Source organism: Pneumocystis jirovecii (assembly GCF_001477535.1).
Source record: "Pneumocystis jirovecii RU7 chromosome Unknown supercont1.5, whole genome shotgun sequence".
NCBI classification, from domain to species: Eukaryota; Fungi; Ascomycota; class Pneumocystomycetes; order Pneumocystales; family Pneumocystaceae; genus Pneumocystis; species Pneumocystis jirovecii.
The window spans coordinates 357652-376996 of record NW_017264779.1 but is presented as its reverse complement, the minus strand read 5'-3'; the positions used below and the strand labels follow the sequence as shown (position 1 = coordinate 376996).

At 36.6% G+C, this 19345-nt stretch overlaps 4 protein-coding genes across 4 annotated transcripts; 1 reads left to right on the top strand and 3 right to left on the bottom strand.

Moving 5' to 3' along the window:
* Positions 1-619: 619 nt before the first annotated feature.
* On the bottom strand, positions 620-2147 carry T551_01338 (uncharacterized protein; the record flags this gene model as incomplete). The annotated part of the gene is made up of 4 exons (XM_018373601.1): positions 620-1094; positions 1138-1838; positions 1881-1924; positions 1970-2147. 4 exons carry the CDS (start codon positions 2145-2147, stop codon positions 620-622), a joined length of 1398 nt encoding a protein of 465 aa, XP_018230256.1.
* Positions 2148-3317: 1170 nt separating this feature from the next.
* T551_01337 (uncharacterized protein) lies at positions 3318-5250 on the bottom strand (the record flags this gene model as incomplete). The annotated part of the gene is made up of 8 exons (XM_018373600.1): positions 3318-3359; positions 3410-3442; positions 3485-3730; positions 3772-4110; positions 4158-4448; positions 4514-4747; positions 4791-4883; positions 4930-5250. The coding sequence occupies 8 exons, from the start codon at positions 5248-5250 to the stop codon at positions 3318-3320; spliced, it is 1599 nt and encodes a 532-aa protein (XP_018230255.1).
* Positions 5251-5696: 446 nt separating this feature from the next.
* Positions 5697-13946, bottom strand: T551_01336 (pre-mRNA-processing-splicing factor 8; the record flags this gene model as incomplete). The annotated part of the gene is made up of 22 exons (XM_018373599.1): positions 5697-5955; positions 6024-6085; positions 6129-6934; positions 6981-7237; positions 7280-7547; positions 7592-7670; positions 7718-8203; positions 8247-8279; positions 8327-8353; positions 8398-8487; positions 8537-8709; positions 8759-9801; positions 9847-10246; positions 10291-11308; positions 11359-11507; positions 11555-11667; positions 11714-12152; positions 12198-12751; positions 12820-13255; positions 13299-13454; positions 13503-13548; positions 13704-13946. The coding sequence occupies 22 exons, from the start codon at positions 13944-13946 to the stop codon at positions 5697-5699; spliced, it is 7137 nt and encodes a 2378-aa protein (XP_018230254.1).
* A 2343-nt stretch (positions 13947-16289) lies between these two features.
* On the top strand, positions 16290-19263 carry T551_01335 (uncharacterized protein; the record flags this gene model as incomplete). The annotated part of the gene is made up of 4 exons (XM_018373598.1): positions 16290-17318; positions 17377-17466; positions 17509-18376; positions 18425-19263. Exons 1-4 carry the CDS (start codon positions 16332-16334, stop codon positions 19261-19263), a joined length of 2784 nt encoding a protein of 927 aa, XP_018230253.1. The 5' UTR covers positions 16290-16331.
* Positions 19264-19345: the final 82 nt, after the last annotated feature.

Sequence of the window (19345 nt, the reverse complement as noted above, 5' to 3'; positions counted from 1 at the left end):
TGATACAAAGTTTGCCTTATTTTTCTTTAAAATTATCTTTTATTTAAAACGTGTCATATGAATTCATAGTTAATATACAAAATTTAAATCCAATGTTTTTTAAATTAGTAATGTATTGAACACCATGAAAACATATATATTTATTTTATTTTAAAAATTATTTTTATACAGAATATGATAAATTTATGCCCTACAATTAGAAAATAATTCTAATTAATTAATCGTAAAACCTTACTGTAAAACTTTTATTCATAAAACAAAATCGGTTTTCATAAAAACTGAAAAATCCTTGAATTCATGATTTGTAAAAAACAATCTACTTAAATTTAAAACTTCATTGGAAAAACTCAATTTTCGTTACAAAACAGACTAAATATGACGTTTAATAAAAAAAATGTATTTATGTAAACCATTTGAAAATATTAATTTAATATCCAAAAAAAAGTCTCAAAAAAATATACCCTTATCCTATTGAATTAATTATTGAATTAATTTTTTCATCCAAAATTAGTAATTTTAAACATTTTTCTAAAATTTAGATGGTATCTTCTGCATCTATACTAATTTCATTATATTATCATTATCCCAGCTACTTAAGCTGCCCTCGCTCTTATATAAATCATATACTATTATGATCTAAATCATCATCGTATGACTGAAAATAAGATGGTTGGGATATTAATGATTGGTTTAAATAACTACGATTATTGCATATCGGAATAGCTTCATAAGACTTTTGAGTCTCATAAGGCTTCTGAGTCTCATAAGGCTTCTGAGTCTCATAAGGCTGATACTGCATATTATTTGACATAAATCCTGTTCTATTCTTGTTATTTTTGACATATACAGAATCCAAACAAGACTGAATATCAGATTGTTGATAAACACCATAACGAAACGGGCTATATGGTTGCGCAGATGGATGAGTAGGAATCGAACGATCGTGAGAAAGAGGTTCAGGTTGAAAAACAGGAGAATGAAACATTTGTTGCATATTAGATGCTGGATAAAACGCTGGACTGCCTGAATAATTATTAAACGGTTGTAGCAAAGTTTCTTGATTTTTTTGCGGTGGATAAGGTAAATGAGGATGACTAAAAGAGTTAAACTTATAGCTAACATTTAAATCTATTTTACCAATAATAACATGAATCTTTCTCTTCATCTAGTTTATTAGTCGAGCCAAGTGATGAATCACAGAAATGAGAACTATTAGGACGACCTCGACTTTTTTGTCGGTCTGGAACTTTTACACCATGTTTAGGCCCGAATTTACTAAGAGTCCAATAACTTCCTTTTCCAGGCTCATTAACAGGTCTAGGCACTCGAATAAAATTTCTATTTAAACTAAGGTTATGCCGAATAGTATTTTTCCAACTTTGACTAGGAGATTCTTTAAAATAAGGAAAATTATCTGTGCACCATTTATACAATTCAGATAGTGTCATTTTCTGAGTTGAAGATGTTGAAATAGCATAAGCAATTAATTGTGCATACGAGCACGGTTTCCCGGATACACCAGTGACAATATGCGAAGGAGGATCCAGAGAACCAGGAGAAGACTCTCTAAATTCTTCTGTATACTCTGGAAATCCATCCAGTGCCTGAAAAGACCCGTCTGAAATCTTTCCAGACATCATTGGCGAATTATAGTCTGAAAATTGAAAATCATAATCAGTTTCTCGATCTAAAGAGCTAGCAGGCGATAAAAAACCACGAGAACACGCATGATATTGACATTGCTTAAACGTAGAGAATGATGCATCCGATCTACCTGTATTATTCAATATATTCGTCCCCGGATTGCAAAAAGATGACGTCAAAACACCTGTTTGGTTCTAAAAACGGTTAAAATAACAAAATTATTAAAAGTCTACTACTTCATGTACAAATGCATTTGAATCCTGGTTTAAAACCCGGTCTCCTTATGCAAATTTTAATTCCTATATATAAATAAAATTTTGCTTACGTTCTGCCAAATGTTTATCATAAAAACTAGACAGATATGTCCGAGTAGGATAAAAATAAGAATATGCTGGTTCTGTATTCGGCAAATTTACATATGGCTTATTAAGCAAAGACGGTTCATTAGATGTTGATGATAACTGTGTATGCCAATCTTTGTCTAAAGATGGACACTGGCCCATCTTGAAGACCGCATACAAAGCCCTGCTTGCCTGATATTTGTCAATAACTGTATAACATGTAATATAATGTGCATATATTCCACAATATTTGAAACACTACGCTACATATAGACTCTGCTGCATTCAAACCTAATTTTAAAGCACAATATTGAAATTATAGCGCATATACTCTATAATGGAGAGATAATTTTCACATATTTCACATATAAACTTAGTATTGGACATATACTGTATTTTATGACGCATATATCCAAGCAAAAGTAAAAAAACATAGCATATATATCTCATCAAACCCTCAATAAAGCAAAATTTTAGCTCAACTAAGAGTTGTTTCCAAGATGAGTCTGAAAAGCCTTTATTCAGTGTAATTCTGTTCAAAAGTCACCATTTCTTCTATTATGCATCTATTCCAGAGCCTCTGCACATATATCCAACACATCCGCAAATATATCCAGTGACTTGATAAACCCACCTTTTTCCTGGCTTTTAAAGCCCGTTTCAAAACAAAAATTGGACCAATAAACCTTATTGAAAAGCCCTAATAACACCTTCAAAATATTCAGAGAACATATTTATTCATGTTTGCTTATAAATTACTTTTATAAATACTCTTAACACTTATATCTTTAATATACATTATTTCGTTCTAAATCACACGTGTGTCATTTATCACCGAGAATCTCCGAAATCGCAGCAGTTAAATCACCGACGCAGAAAAAATAGTTAATCGGTTTTTATTATACATCAAAGATCAACAAAGAGGTGCTTCTGTGGTTTATTAAGAGATAAAAAGCATGTATACAGTGTTTTTATGTATAATAATGCCTATATAACTAAATGGACATATATAAGTGAGCCACTAAGAGCCAAAAAATGCCTAGTGATTTTTACTAAATAAGGTTTCTATAGCAACATGCACAGGTTACCAGAACAACATGTTAACAGGAATCCTCAGCACTAAGACGATTAACTTAGAGATTGTAAAATAAAACACAAAATACAGGAAAAATAGTATAGTGCTGACAAACATGTACAACTAATACAAGTGCTATAATTATTTATGCAAGAATGTCTATTCTGCATCAAGTATATATGTAGCGCAGACAGCCAGATAAGAGATAAACATATACCGTATAATATTTAAAAATGATTAGGAGAGAAATGCAGTTGTTATGCATTTCTTCTTGATTCTAAAGATAGATAATTTATTTTCTATAGAAAACCTAGAAATATTAGCAAGAATTCTTTTTTAAAAAAACTACTTTTTTAAATTGAAAACTTAAATGCAAGACACCCTAGATGCTTTAGATAAATAAATAGAAACGTAAGACCAAAACCTTGTCAAACGAACTCCTGAATCCTCTTTCTCGCTTAGCACTATAATCCCAATCCTTATCAATAATACGAAAAGCAATATCTTCATATGGAGCACCCGCAATGAACCGTATTAGACAAGTCTCATCTTCAGAAACAGAAGTTTGATCGCCTGGCTTTTTACGGTTTCGCTCAATTTTGTATGTAGGTGCTTTTGTTTTATCAATAAGATCGGGATAAAAAATATTAAATTTGTATCCCTGAACTACCTTAAAACAATAAGACACAAATCAAAAAAAGGTATACTCACTTTGGGTGGAGGATTATTTGCATCATAGTGTACTTGGTTATACCTGTTCCAATCATATCCTGTTTGTACTCGGTTATAAAACTTGGGTTTTCGAGGTCGATGAATATCTGCCCAGCTAGGAGTTACCTGAGTAATTTCTTCATCAACATTAAACAATTCCTCATCATCGTTTTCGCCTTTTGCAACTTCTCTCTCATATAAAGCGTTTGTAACTGCAGCAAACGAATCGTCATTAACATCTTGAACATTTTTTACAGGTTGCTTTGTTGCTGGTAATACTGGTACAACCGTTTTAACAGGAACGAATCCCGTATGCAAAACCCGCTCTCGGTTAGTTATCTAAATCGACAGTTAATTTCTACCACAGCAAACCAAAATATTTATACCAATTGATCCGTATAAGCTGATAAATGAATACGAATACATTTCTTATCATCATAAGTTAAAACAGGCTGTGGTTTTGGATCCATGCTTGCTTGATAGATATCAACTCCTTGTTGGGTAATATCACCAAGATATGTTGACATATCAGATACAAAATTTGTAGGATTACACAACCACTTATTATAAACATTTTTAAGCGCTTCACGGTCCATTCTAGCATTGTAAAGTTGCTGATTCCGAAGCGCCTCTCGTCGAAACTGCAAAATCCGTTCATGAAGCGTTTTAAGAACTACCTAATTATGTCAGATAAAAAAATTCATAAATAGATAAACTAAAAACAAGCACATGTCATTCATACCTTTGATTTCCAAAGACCAACACACTCCCGCATCTTTTCCCAATAATCAATATCAATCACCGTTCCACTTTGCAACTTCTCTTCAACTTGCTTTTCCAAAACTTCCAGTTCTTCCAGTGTTTTCCCCTTAAACAATGCATCCACTTGTTTCTCTACCGACCGTGATAACCGAAACCGCCCATCATCTTCTGCTTGTAACTGTGTTAACCGTGCTTGCCGAATCACCTCTACTGCCTTTTTTATCGGCTTTGAAACAATATATCTTCGACTATACTACCTCCCAAAATACACGATTATCCTTAGATGTTTCCCACTCTAAATATTCTGCTATTTCATCCTTCAGTGTCTCTAACTTCTCTATATCTAATGTCTATCATTTTTGATTATTTCATATCCTTTAAACTTTCTTATTGAACCTCTAAATACGCAACCGGTTCATGAAGCACTACTTCTGCATGTTCTGGGCGTTCTTCACTCATTCCACTTGCTACATCAACAATACGCAGATGCACTGCAAGAATATCGATGGGTGCACCTCTGCCATTCTGTACACGCAGTTCTGCTCGTTTTTTTGCCTGAGAAAGCATGAACTCCCCTTCCCGAGACTGCCATTCAAGAATTTTGCTATAATCTTCTGTCTGTGGACCATATGGTATACGTTTTGCACGATCCGAATGTAATCGACTGCGCCGGTCTACTGTACCAGGCGACCGTGATCTTGAACGACGTTCTCTCATCGCCAGCGATGAGACAGCTACAGAGTTTTCTTGCAACAAGTCTCTGCGGTGAATTATCAATCGATGTGTGTAATGTAATTTCCTCGTATCAAAAAAGTAACAGTGATTGCGGTATCCAGTGTGCTCCGATATAGTCGCAATAAAAACAAAGAAAAACAAGATATTATCAGTGTCATCTTTTATCCAATATTTCCTTAAACAAAAAATATATTCTATAGTCTAAGTAAGTATCGATTGTATTTTTCTTACAAAGTATTGTTTTTAAATCAAACCGTGTTTTTAATAGCCCTTGAACAAATACTTCTAGAATGTGTACAATGAGCTGTATTTTGAAAGATTCTGATGTTAAGAATAATATATTATTTTTTAAAAATTTATACTTGCAAAAATAAACATTAAAACAACGATTTATTCATAAAATATACTAACACCAATACATCGTACATTTAAGCAAACACATCGGCACGATCGCCTAATACAACATCTTCACCTTCTAGCTGTACCATTGAAGAAAAGTGTGTTTTCCTATGCTGAGGACTATAAAATGGGATTGGCACATCTAGCTTCATATTATATCCTGCCTTATCTGAAAAGCTTGCACCATTAAATGAATAATTCCATATATCATCTTCAGGAACAAGGAAAAAACCAATAATACGATCGGACAATAATAATTGACATTTTTCTGCCATAGTCGGTACCCATCTATTATTAATTTAGTAAGATCAATATTGCGCTATATGCTTTTAGATATAAGCATTTATTATACATACCCTTGAGGGTTCCCACTTGTCATATCCTTGTTTTTCGCTCCAAATTCATAACCAGAAGGGGTCTACTATGCATTAAAATATTATTCATACATGAAAATAAATTACCAAACAATATGCTGCCAAAGAAACAGAGCCAGGAGTAAAGCTAACTGTCATTGTAATTGTTTTAGAATCCCACTCTTTATGCTCTGCTATTATTCTCGAATGTATCGTTAAATCATTAGGAGACAAGTGTGGCATCTCATGAGATTGAGTATGAACCCATCCTAGAGGTTCTAATCCATCAAGAAGAAAATCATGTTTCGGAAGCTTATGTGGTAATTGAACACCAGAATTGCTTCCAAGTTGTGGCACAATTGCAATACATTTTATTTCTTTTACTTCATTGTTATCCAAAGGAGATGTACCATATAAAAATCCTGCAATCTGAGTATATAAATCCGATATAATTATAAATTTCTTTAAAATATTCATTGGTATAATATACGTATATTGTCCTTGGTCTTGGATATCATCCGAAGAAATATATACACGATTTGTTCTTAAGTGAAGATTAGTGGTAGATATAGCACGTGTTCTCCACTCAGTCTTTGATGAAAATGTTTGTGCTTCATAATTTGAAGTATTAACAACAATAATTTCATCACCATGAATATTTGTGGTTTTAGTAGTTCGTGCAGTTAACTGACTTTGTTCTTGCTGTGATTTCTCGATTTCTGTAATTTGTTGTCTTTGTATAGATGGCGCACTTATTTCCATACCCAATATAATATCCCTAACCTCGGAAGATGTAAGACTAGCCACGTTAACATTATTTTTTTTCCCATAATCTCCTAATATCAAGTCTCTTAATGATAATTCAACATCTATCCACTGTTGATCTGTTAATGTAGGCCATATTTTATGAGATTCTATAAACAATAAGAATTTATAAAACAAAAAATAAATCTTTATTACCTGTAATGATCTCTTTGGATGGACGAAGTATCATTTTGGTTTTATCCATATTGACATGAAGAGCTCTGAGAATTAAAACTAATCTCGAAAATGCAGTATAAGATGATATAGTTTGGAGCCAATCATCATAGAGATTCATTAAAACCATTTGAGGCCCTGTTGCTTTTAAAATCATATCACCTAATTTTTCGACTTTTAAAGCCGCTTGAAATGGGAGCTGAAGCTCGCTTCCTTTAACAACAATATTTGGAAAGTCACTAAATTTTATTAAATAATGAATTTCGGTTTAAAATACTTACAGTAAATGAACTTCTAAAGGATCAAGCATACCTTTACGTGTGACAACAATTTGCTTGGGCTGTTCTTCAACAGGAAGTGATCTAATCAAAGCAGCAACTTCTTCTGCAGTTTTCCATTTCGCTAATTGTCCAAGACGTTTTTGTCCAGCCCATACTGAAGTATGAATAATTTTTAAAAATAATTGACCTGATCTGGGATTAAAGATAAATATCCCACCATTAATTGGTTTTGTCGTTAAATTCCCTTCAAACGTTTTATGAATTGTTACTAAAAATAAATATAGATTTATAACAATGAACTATGTACTTTACCTCGATATACATTAGTATCGTCTACAAACCAAATAATCTGATTACTAAAAAGTTCAGAATAATTTTGAGAATTTAAATACTATTATATATTAGAGAATATGTCCTTATACTTTTTAGTTAACATACAGGTTCAGTAGGTTCAGAAGAATAAAGTTGGAGACCTTTTCGAATTCTTTCCCTCAAGACATAAAGAGCCGGGTTAACTTTCATAATTTTCGCCATGGCTTGTTGAATCAATGGTTTCAGACCAGGGAAGAAGTTACCATATGCACTATGTAAATTATAAGCTAAATCAACACCTATCATTAAACCAGTAGGCGATGGATATATGGATTGAGAATCTGTAGTATAATCCAAAAACTTTGCTCTAGTATATCGTTCTATATCATGAGAATCAAAATCACCAAACCGAAGCTGTATATCAAGCCAAAATTTATTCGTAGTTGTTCCATCAAGTATATCTTTACTATCATTAAGTAAAGAAGGCCTAGAAACATTCCACTTATAAGTAGCGAATAATAAAATATCTGCACATGAACTATTCATTTTATATGATTTTCTAGGATGAATCGTTTCTTTTTGCACCGTTTCTATTTGAAGAGTTTCAAGTTCCTAATTTTTTAAATTCCCAAATCCAATATAGAATCAATATTACCTGGTCAAAAACTTGACATAAATCAATGACGATCTAGAATTTTTTTAAAAAAATAAATTATATATTAAATTAATACATACACTTTCATGGATTTTCTGCCATAAATGCTAAAAATATTAATTACATATTTTTATATTTTTGTGAAACTTACAGAGCGGAAAATTTGAATTAATGAGATTTTCAGAGTTGGTATTTTACCATGCATGTAAATACCAGTTAAATCAAGTTGTACTTGAAATCCCTTGAAAAAAATTAATCAAATAGCTATAATACATATAGTATAAACATACAACATAAACATTTGCTCTATTTATTGTAGGAGACCACCATAAAGTAAAACGACGGTTTGGAATCTGATTCAAACCAGATCTTTGAGCGTTAGTTAATTTTTTATATTTCATCGATTCTTCAAATCCAGATGCTTTTTCCCAAAACAACCCTTCCCATGATGGAAATCCAGTAGCTACAAAATACTTAGAAAATAATAACACGGTATAAAGAAAATAGTTTACCTTTAAACATAGTATGTTCCAAAATACCTTCCACACCACCTAATGCTTGAATAACATCGGTACGATAATTATTTAATTGCCATAATTTCCCATCATGTCGTTGACTTGTCCACCAAAATGGGTTATTCTTTAATAATTGATATTGTTTAAAATCTGTTCTAACTCTCCAACCTTTATCGTAACTTAATGTATGTCTATCTTTTTGAAACAATGTATTTATTCTGGGAATGCCTTTATCCCATGAATCTTCTAAATCTTCCAACGTTAAACGTCTATTTTGCTGAATAGCTTCTTGTCTTTTCATTGCATATTCAGACCAAACTCTTTGAGAATCTATAAACTCAGATTCCCATGTAACAATATATCTATAAAGAGCAGGAATCATTTGATCTTCCTCGTGAGACATTCCAGACCTAAAATGAGTAATTCCGGCTTCTGTTTGCTTAGACCATCTAAGATCACTTTGAGGAATTAAAATATGGCCCATAGAAAGCATTCCAAGGCCACCGAGTTCTTTAGGGGAATAAAAAACAGCAGGGGGAAATCTCGATGGCATTTTTGAATTTAACCCAATTTTCACTCGAGTTTGAATTTTAGTTTCACATTTGACTAGTAAATCTAAAAGTTCGGGAGTTGATACAACTGCTTCCCGATAATATGTAAGAAGAGCGATCAATGCAGTATTCCATTTATTTGTTATTTTCGTAAATGTAGTTGACCCGGATGACATTAAAATTTGACGTATACGATTATTAAATTTTGCCATATCATCTTTTGTTACACGAAGAAATGCTTGAGCAGTACGTTCTTTTGTTTGCTCATTCACTAAATTCCAGACACCATCTTTTAATGTAAATTCTTCCGTTGCACTTCTTATCTTAGGCAATATTCTAACTTCAAAACCGCACATTGAAAAAAGTAAATTAGGATTATCTTTACTATATACACCTACGAATGAATCGCTCCATTCAATTGTTGTTAAAGATCTAGGAATATGGTTTTTAACATCCCAAAATACTGCTCTAGCAAGATGAACATCATGCCTATACTAAATAAGAGATTTTTTTAATACAAAATGGTTAAAAAACCTCATTAATCTCATACGACAGTCTCTAGGCCAAACACGCTTATTGTTAAAACCTACAATACTTTCATTATTTGGATCAGGTTGTTCGGTTAAAAATCTTTGAATCAAATCACGAGCTTCATCTGCAGTAAATCTAAAAAATATGTGTATTTTATCTATATAACGTGAATATAATCGTATAGGATGCTGAACTTCTGTCGCAACATCACGATATTGCAAAAAATCATTAGGCATTTGAGGAGGACCAGCCATTTCACTCGCACGATGTAAACCCAAAATTAAAAGATCAATTATTAAACCATAATATTGAAATACAAATGATGAAAATTGGAGACCACGAATTAAACCATATAAATTAATATGATTCATATCCTTGTATGTAAGGTTAACATTGTTTTTCCCTATTTTTGATTAAAACTTTTGTAGATAATAAATAACATTATACCGGAAATATAATCAGCAATATTTGAATCAACAACGAGACGTAACAAACGATTCAACAATGTAATATCAATTTTTTCGTAAACTTTACTCAATGATGTTTCTAGGATAACATTACATTGTCCTTGATCTGTTTCCCAAACTTCAGATAAATTGTTAATTCCTTGGCACCACTTATAGACTAATAATGGAGGAGGTTCGGAATCAGAAGGCTTAATCCACGATGGAAATAAATGCCTTTTATCCGCTTCATACCATAAATATTGATCCAAATATGCATCGGTAATTTTTTCCATAGGTTCTACGTCGTATACCGGTATTAAATATGAATACTGGTCCATAAATTCAATCCCGCATTCTTTAAATGCTCTTTGGGTTAACAAAAATCGTTTACAACGTGAGAGGCATTCATGAGGATTATCGTACGCTTGCTCGATTAATACCAATTCTTCTCTTTGATTTTGATTTAAGCGGCCTTTAACACTATACGCTTCTTTCAACCTTTCCAAAGCAAGAACTAAAAGCTTTGTATCATGCTTATACGATAAAGGAGGAAAAGGGATAGGACTAAATTTTCGGCTCTCTAACCAATGAACAGTAGCGGTATAAATAGCAACGGCTTCTTCTGCAGTAACATAAGGTCCATCTTTTAAATAATTATGTTGTCTTTCTTGCTCTGCTTTCAACCATAATCTTGTTAAACGTCCGAGATTCTTTTTTGCAACAGTTTTATCCACTGTAGCACCTCTCCGAATACGTTCTCTGTTATAATGAGCAACAGAAATCCACCAATCTGCTTTTGCTTTAACATATCGCAAAATAATTTGTTCAATAGGAGCAGGTAATCCAGGAACTCTCCATGGGATATTGGCTTTAAAGCATCTCCATGCTTCCGATAAATGCTGTAAAATAGTTTTTGATTTATTTGCCTTAATGCCTTGAGGCATTTGGTCAAGAATATTATGCATAACAGCCGCACGCAATTCTAAATCAAAATGAGATTCTACACGTTGCTTCGTGATCTAAATTTATTAGTTAATTTGTAAAAAAAAGAAAATTCCAGTTAAATCACCGTTTTGGCAATTCCTTTCGAATGTCGTCCTTCAAATTGACGAGCAAGGAGGTTTCCAAGCCATCTTTCAAGTAAAGGTACAATACCCCTCATGAAAAAAAGCCAAACTCTCCATGAAGGAGCCCAAAATCCACATCCAGGTCCTTTACCTAATTTTTACGTAAATATGGTACTAAAATGATAAAAAATTCCTTACCTACAGGCCCTGTATTAAACCGATAATATATAAGATGTTTCAAATCTTTACATGTTCGAATCTGACGCATCAATCTGTATTTATACCGATACATACCAGTCAATTGACCGATACTAATGAAATATAAGTATTTGTAGGAAAATATTGAACCAGTGTTACTGATTAAAACAATAATGTATGCCGTCTGCGAGTTGGAACGCATCGATATTTCCAAGACGGTATTGAACTTGAGAATCCACGAGCAATTTCATGAGCCGCAGGATTTCACGCATCAAATGAAACGCATTTCCAAATCTGGATTTTTTCCTCTCTTTTGTTGTTAACGTTTTCACTGGTTTTAGGTTAAAATTCATATCCAAGTGCAAATAATTCAAATTTTTCCGATGAATCAATAAATTCAACATATTATATCCTTGTCGAATAACTTGAAGTCCTGCTTCGACCCAATCAATCGTCGTCGTTTGGAAAAATTTGGTTGTTTTCAATTGGCGAAACAAATCTTTCTTGAGATGTGATTTAGGTGGTTTCGTATGAAGGGCATTAAGCACATAGTTTTTCAACAACTTTTGATACGACACGCGAACCTTCACCGGTTGTCCTGGAAAAATAAGCCAATCCCACCATTTATCCATTCATGCCTCACCAGGAGGACAATATTCCAAATACCACTGTTTAACCAAAGGCACATCTTCGGCCCTTACCATCCGTCCCGTACGCTTGTTAAATGGATGCGGTGCCCACCAAAGCGCAATTGCCATCGTCGTATTCGACGTATACAACGGGACATGACAAAGGAATGAGTCCATTTCTTTCGGTAACATAAACTCATCAATCTCCCCTTCCTGAAAAATCTCATTTTCATGAGTCTTTTCCGGTAACGACTCAATAAAAGAGCGCATGGATATCGGATTAATAATGGGATCATAGTAAAATGTCGGCAAATCCGGGTCTTCTGTCCGAATATACGTTGTCGACGGCTCATGATACGTCGTCAACCGAACCGATCTCGGATATGAATTATACAAGTATGGAAACGCCACCTTGTACTCTGTCCGTATCTGATGCCGGATAATCAATTTGTATATATCATTAAACTCATTCCAATCTTCATCTACATCCAGTGTATCCTTATATAACGGCTCGAATTTCGGTCCTCCCGGAATCGCCATATTTAAGCTTTTCGATGTAATCCACGAACTATTCTCCCATCAGCCCCTTCCCTAACCTATTTTCTGTGCTTCTGCATTCAAGCATAAGCTTCATACTTGAGATTAAATAAATAAAAATAATTTTGATCCACTAAATCTGACAAAAGCTGGTGTGCCAGCCTATACAGTGTCGACATTTGTGCCAAATTCAGATTCCACCGTCGATACGTTGGTCCGTTCACGTGCACTGTATCTACAAGTGCCTTATGTTCATAAAACCACTCTGCCACTGCCCCGTCTTCTTCTGCATCTAAATCCATTTGAATGGCTTCTAAAGGCTCGACATCTGCTATATTTTCCCCGTAATCAATAACTGGCTCTTCATCATCAAACGGCGGCAGTCGTAGCCGCTTAAAGTGCCGCCGATCTCTCTTTTCTCGCCGCATCATAATCCACATAGTGCCCCATTGAGCAATAAAGTGGGGCTCAATAACACGGGGAATTTCATTGACAAAGGTGATTGCACCTGTTATGTGGTATAGCACAGGGACATCTATAGGTGTTTATAGCTGATCTAATGCATAAAGAGCGCATACATTTCACCTCCATCCACGGCATAGGCATGTTTTCCATCAATTTGAGGACGGCGTGTGGCATATACTTGAGTGCACCAAGATATGACCGTTTGTCGTGTCGGAACTTCTTGCTGCTCATATCACCATGGTCCTTGATGATCTGCGAGATAAATGCGTCTAAATATGTTCAAAAGCACTTGTATGCATGCAAATAGACGCATATACGCCCTATTAATGTCTTCAATGTCTTTCTAAGCGCTTCTCCAGAGATCTACTTGCACGCCTACATCGATACTAAATAAAATTTTATGCAAATATCTATCCATTAGGCATGCTATTTGGGTCTATTGGAGCAATGTAGCTGAAGTATATGCGTCTATTTCAGCAATGCTATGCTTTTTACATGCATACTGTGTATTTATGTACCTTTCTCAAATGTTCTGCTGGTAATTCTGCTTTTTGTGTTTCTACATAGCCTTGACGTTTTTTTGTCTCGAACCGGTGGTGCTGGCTCTGCCGCCACCGCCGTGCTTTTTCATCTAACTGTACTTCCAATGGGGTTCTTACTGCGCTCAATGTGCCGCTGAATCCAGGAGGATGCGACATTGTCGCACACTGGCTCACCGCTGAACGCCATCGCAATATACCCGAGCACCCATGTGTTTCCATGGAAACATGCCATGGCAACATGTTAGAGCGAGTAGCCTCTTGTGCATGTAGGCAAATGCAGTGAAAAGGGTATTGGGGACCTATTGGGGCAGTCTGCCTGTACATGTTTGCCTGTATATATACAGAGATATATATATTTCTGTGTGCCTATGTATATAGAGGAGTTTTTGCACTCATATAGTGTGTGCTTTATACATGTTTTGTGCTTTGTATTAGCCTGTAGTGACCCTGGCTTTGTAGTGACCCTGGCTTGTATTATAGTCTGTATGTCTTAATGCATGATATGGCGTATGGTACATTTTGCATCACGGTTTACAGTACACATCACGGTTTGCAACTGTATCATGCTTGTAGTGTATATTATGCTTCACAGCATGTATCATGTTTTATAATGTATAGCATGGCTTGCAGTATATGGTATAGTATATAGCGTACAGTAGTTGACGGTATACAGTACAGTTTATGGCTAGTCTGCAGCGGCACCCTATATATGTGCATATATAACACGTATATATGTCCATCTATGCCGTATTCACGCATGGTAATACATACCTGCTACCCCACCTGACCTCCCTTGGCTGTACGCAAAATGTATACGTTATATGCAAAATATATAGGCTATCTGCAGAGCATTATGTTGTATGGAAAATATATGTGCAATGTATACAGTGCATGTATGGTATATGCATAGTGTGTGTATGCACACTGTATATGCACTATAAATGTATGTACATTGCATGTGTATGTATACAGATTCTGCAAGGCGAGGTTTGTGTATATAGTAGACCTAATATACATATAATAGGCATGCAGTGCATGCAGCACATATATTCTCTGTATATAATGCACGCATAACAGATATAACATGCATTATTGTCGCCTATTACATATTCATCATGCATGACTATACTCTGCGCATATAATATACATGCTCTGCAGATATACAATCTGAGTATAAAGTGCATTGAATGGATATAGTCTGCAATGTGCACATGCCATGCAACACAGTGCATACAATACATATATACTGTATGTTGTACTATACATATGCACTGTACATTATATACTATGTATACTATGATGTATATGTGTATGTATATATGTGTGACGCATACAATGTACACACCGCATACACTGCACGATTACACATGCACGCTACACATTGCAACGCATATACACCGTATAACGCATACACAGAGGACATAACGCGTATACTGTGTATACAACGCACACACTGTATATGTTGTGCAATTATACGTATGTATTGTCCATTGCATTGCGTATACACTGTAGATATACTACGCATATGCTGCATATATATAGGGGCACAATACAAACATTGCAGATGCGCTATATATACTGTGCATACTGTAGATATATCTGTATAGCGTGTGCACTGGACATCTGTGTATATACTGCACGCACCGCGTGCAACGCATAGTCAGCATACACAGCGTATACAGCATACGATGCATACACAAGGCATACACAACGCACAGTCAGCAGAGTGCATACACTGCATACACAGTGTATATACGATGCGTATACTATGTATGTGTATACACTGCATAACATATGCGGACAGTATATGCTGCGTATATACATAGCATATATATGCAGTATATGTATAGTATGCGTGCATAGTATGTGTGTGCGGCGTATGTGCAATGCGCATACACTTTGCATACACTGTGCAGACAACGCATATAACGCGGTGTATCTGTATATACTCTATGTGTTACATGCGTTGCACGCACTATATGCTATACATACACTGTATGCAGTATACATAGCGCGTGCACACAACGCATACAGCACACTGCATACACAGCGCATATACAACGCATATACAACGCATATATGACGCATACAACGCACTCAACACATGCATGCATGGCATATGGTTGACAGTGTGCATACTGTGCGTGCGCTGTGTGTGTTACGTACACTGTATAAAGTGTGAATAGACATACAGTGACACTGTATACTCTGCCATACTATGCGGCACATACTATATATACTATCGATGCTACATACGCCATGCATATACTATGCACGCTATATTATACACGTTATACCACACATATTATACAACATACTGCACTATAGTATACGTTATACACTATAGCATGCATGATATGCTGTAATGCACTGCCCTATACACATGCACACTATATATATATACATATATACATATATACATAGCATACACTGTACACACACTCCATTGCTGACTACTGCACTATATATTCTTATTGTATACATTATAGTATACGTTATACCATATGATATACGCTATGTTATACTATAGTATATACTTATCTGTTGCACTGTCATTGCATACTGTACACACGTAGTGTGTGCACTGTACACGCACACCTGAGCATGCACTGGTTTCCTGCGTTCTCCCACCTTGTGGCATATGCTGCAGGCGCAGTGACACTGCCGCTGCTCATTCTTGTGCTTCTGCTTGTTGGCCGAGCGCCGCCATCAGTACCGCGGCAGCTACCACAGCAGCGGACCCGTGATCCACCAGCCAAGACAGGGTGGTTGAGGGTCTGCCGTGGGCATCCAAGGCGGCGTGCAGTCTTGTTCTATGCAGTGCTACGTGACAATACACTGCATTTATATGACCGTGAGCACCGGACGGATCTACGGCACCGTATAGTACTTGTACCGAGCACAGTTGGCTTGTGGCCGCCGGGAGCACATGATGGAGAGCTATTTGCACGGGCACACGCAATTCATATTGCAGAACAGGCGTCAGCAGTGTCTACAGAGAGCACAGCACGGCAACAGTACTTTTTGTTCAGTGGAAATCCATCGGATCAAGAAGACTGGTATTTTGCACTGGCAGCAGCAAGTGGGCGGCAGCCATTGCAGTTTGAGGCAGCAGACATGTCGGCATTGCTGCAGGCAATCCATGGGAGTGATGCACAAGTCGAAATGAGATGGTTGAATGGGTTAATTGGGCGGTTATTCCTAGGACTCTATCAAACACAAATGGCAGAGGAATTTATTATGGAACGGATCAGAAAGAAGATTGCACGGATTAAAAAGCCGGGATTTTTATCAGATATAGTGGTACGACGGGTAGAGATAGGAAACAGCATTCCCTATGTGACAAATCCGCGGCTGCGAGAGCTGTCGATGGATGGACAGCTTAATATGGACGTAAAGATCACATACAAGGGACAGATGCGTGTAGAAATAGGGACAAGTGTGACACTGAACCTGGGAGGGCGTTTACGTGGGCGGAAGATGGAGGTGGTGGTGGCGGTGGTGGTAAAACGGTTTGAGGGGACCATAGGGGTAATTATGAAGCCGCCGCCAAGCAATCGGGTGTGGTATGGGTTTTATGAGATGCCGACGGTATGAGAGAGAGTGGAGGAGGGATTTGGAGGGAACAGAGGGGCTTACAGGGGAGTAGATTGACATGACGATTGAACCGGTGGTGTTTTCGAAGCAAATTACGTATTCCATGATTTTGAAGGTGTTGGAGAACCGGATTCGAGAGACGGTGGGTGTAGAGGAGGATTAGAGAGGAGCTGATGGAAGGTAGATTCAGAATACACTTGTTTTTCCGCACATGGAGGATTTTTACATCTGTAGCACGAAAAACCAAATGTACAGAGGGGGGATTTGGGAGGAATCAAGAGCAGGAAGAGAGGAGCGGAGAGAAGAAGGGGAAGAGGAAGTGGAGAAAGGCGTAGAGAGGGAGGGAATAGAGGAAGGAAGGAAGGAAGGGCAAGGAGAAGAGAAAGAGGGGGAAAAGGGAGAAAAGAAGGAAACAGAGGGAGAAGGAGTGCCATTAGGAGGACCAGGGGGGTTAGGAGGGAAGCAACAGAGGCAGGCAGTGCTGTTGACCACACTGAGGACGGGAGAAAACAAAAAAAGTGGATTGAAGAGGTCGTCATCATACAATACGATTGCATCGGGGAGTGGAGGAGGAATAGAGGGAGGAGAGGGGAGAGAAAGGCGAGGAGAGGGAGAGGAGAAATTGGGAAAGTCATTTGTGACGGCGGCAGCGATGAGTGCATTTGGAAAGTCGAGTGTTTTGCCGAAAACACTGAACAAGATCTCGCAATCGAAGATTTTCAAGTCGGAGGAGATGCAGAAAGGAGAGCAAGAAGGGGAAAACGAGGTGGGAAGAAAAAAAGTGTTTTGGAAGCAAAAGACTGACAATTGGAAGAGTATTGGGATGATTGGGAGTGGAGGATCATCAATATCGGGAAGTTCATTGAAGTCGACGTTTGCGACGAAGAAAGAGCGACTAAGTGCAGCATTTGTGACGATGCGGGAAGGATCTACGTTATTTGAGGGTCGGCGGAAGCAAGAAGTAGGGGAAAAGAATACTCTGTCTCTGAGTGTTAGTTCGGCAACAAATGCAGTGCGACGATGGGGGGCGAATTATATAACGAAAAGACATTGTAGGGGGATAGTAGTATGGAAAAAAGGTGTATACTGATAGTGGATAGCACATGCATCGCTTGATTCGGAGGTATTGAGTGAATACACAGGAAGATCGTCGTCGGTGAGTTTTGAAAGGGATAAAAAAGAGTCATTGGCACAAGAAGTCTTGGAAGACAGGCTTCCTGAGTATTCAGAGGTTGCAGGAGAGTCAATGGAGCCAATAGGTGTTTCGAAACAAGAAATAGGAGACGAGGTGCCACGACTCGAGCATTCGGCATCTGAACCGATTTCTTCTATGAAGCGGGAAGAGAATAAGCAACATGGTGTGAAAGAAACTATGAGTTATAATACGATATCGTTTAAACAAAGGCCAGTGCCTTTGCCGCCTGTTAAGCAGAAGGCAAAACAGCCGGTTCTCCCAGCAAGACAGAGTGTTAGGGCTGAACAGAATTCTCAATCCTCTGAAGTGTCTTCAGGGATAACATTAGGTTTGGCTTCGGATTTGGCTTTAGATTTAACATCAGATTCAATGGATGCTTCTAATCAAGCAAATATACAAAAGATTTTGAAAAAACGGTATGAAACGGAATCTAGATTCAAAAAACATCAATTTGATTCAAATGGTACGGCTAAACCGGAAGCTAAACTTGAAGAGGATGCTATACTGGATGATTCTTTTGGGCTAGACGACAATATTGATCTAGATGATCATTTTGAGTTGGATGAATCTGATTTAAAAGATGGTTTTGGGTTGTGTGATGACATTGAATTAGAAGAGACGGTTGGGTCTGATCCAACTGATCTTGAACATGCTTTTAATCCTGAGGACATTGATCCGGAAGAGGATATGTCTTGTGCTTCAATACATGAGCAAGAGAATCCTTCTAGATCAGCAACATGCTAGAAAGGGTATGTTTTTACTGAATATGGCACACAAACATATATATGATGAATTTAATTTGCTCAAAGAGACCGAATAGGATCAT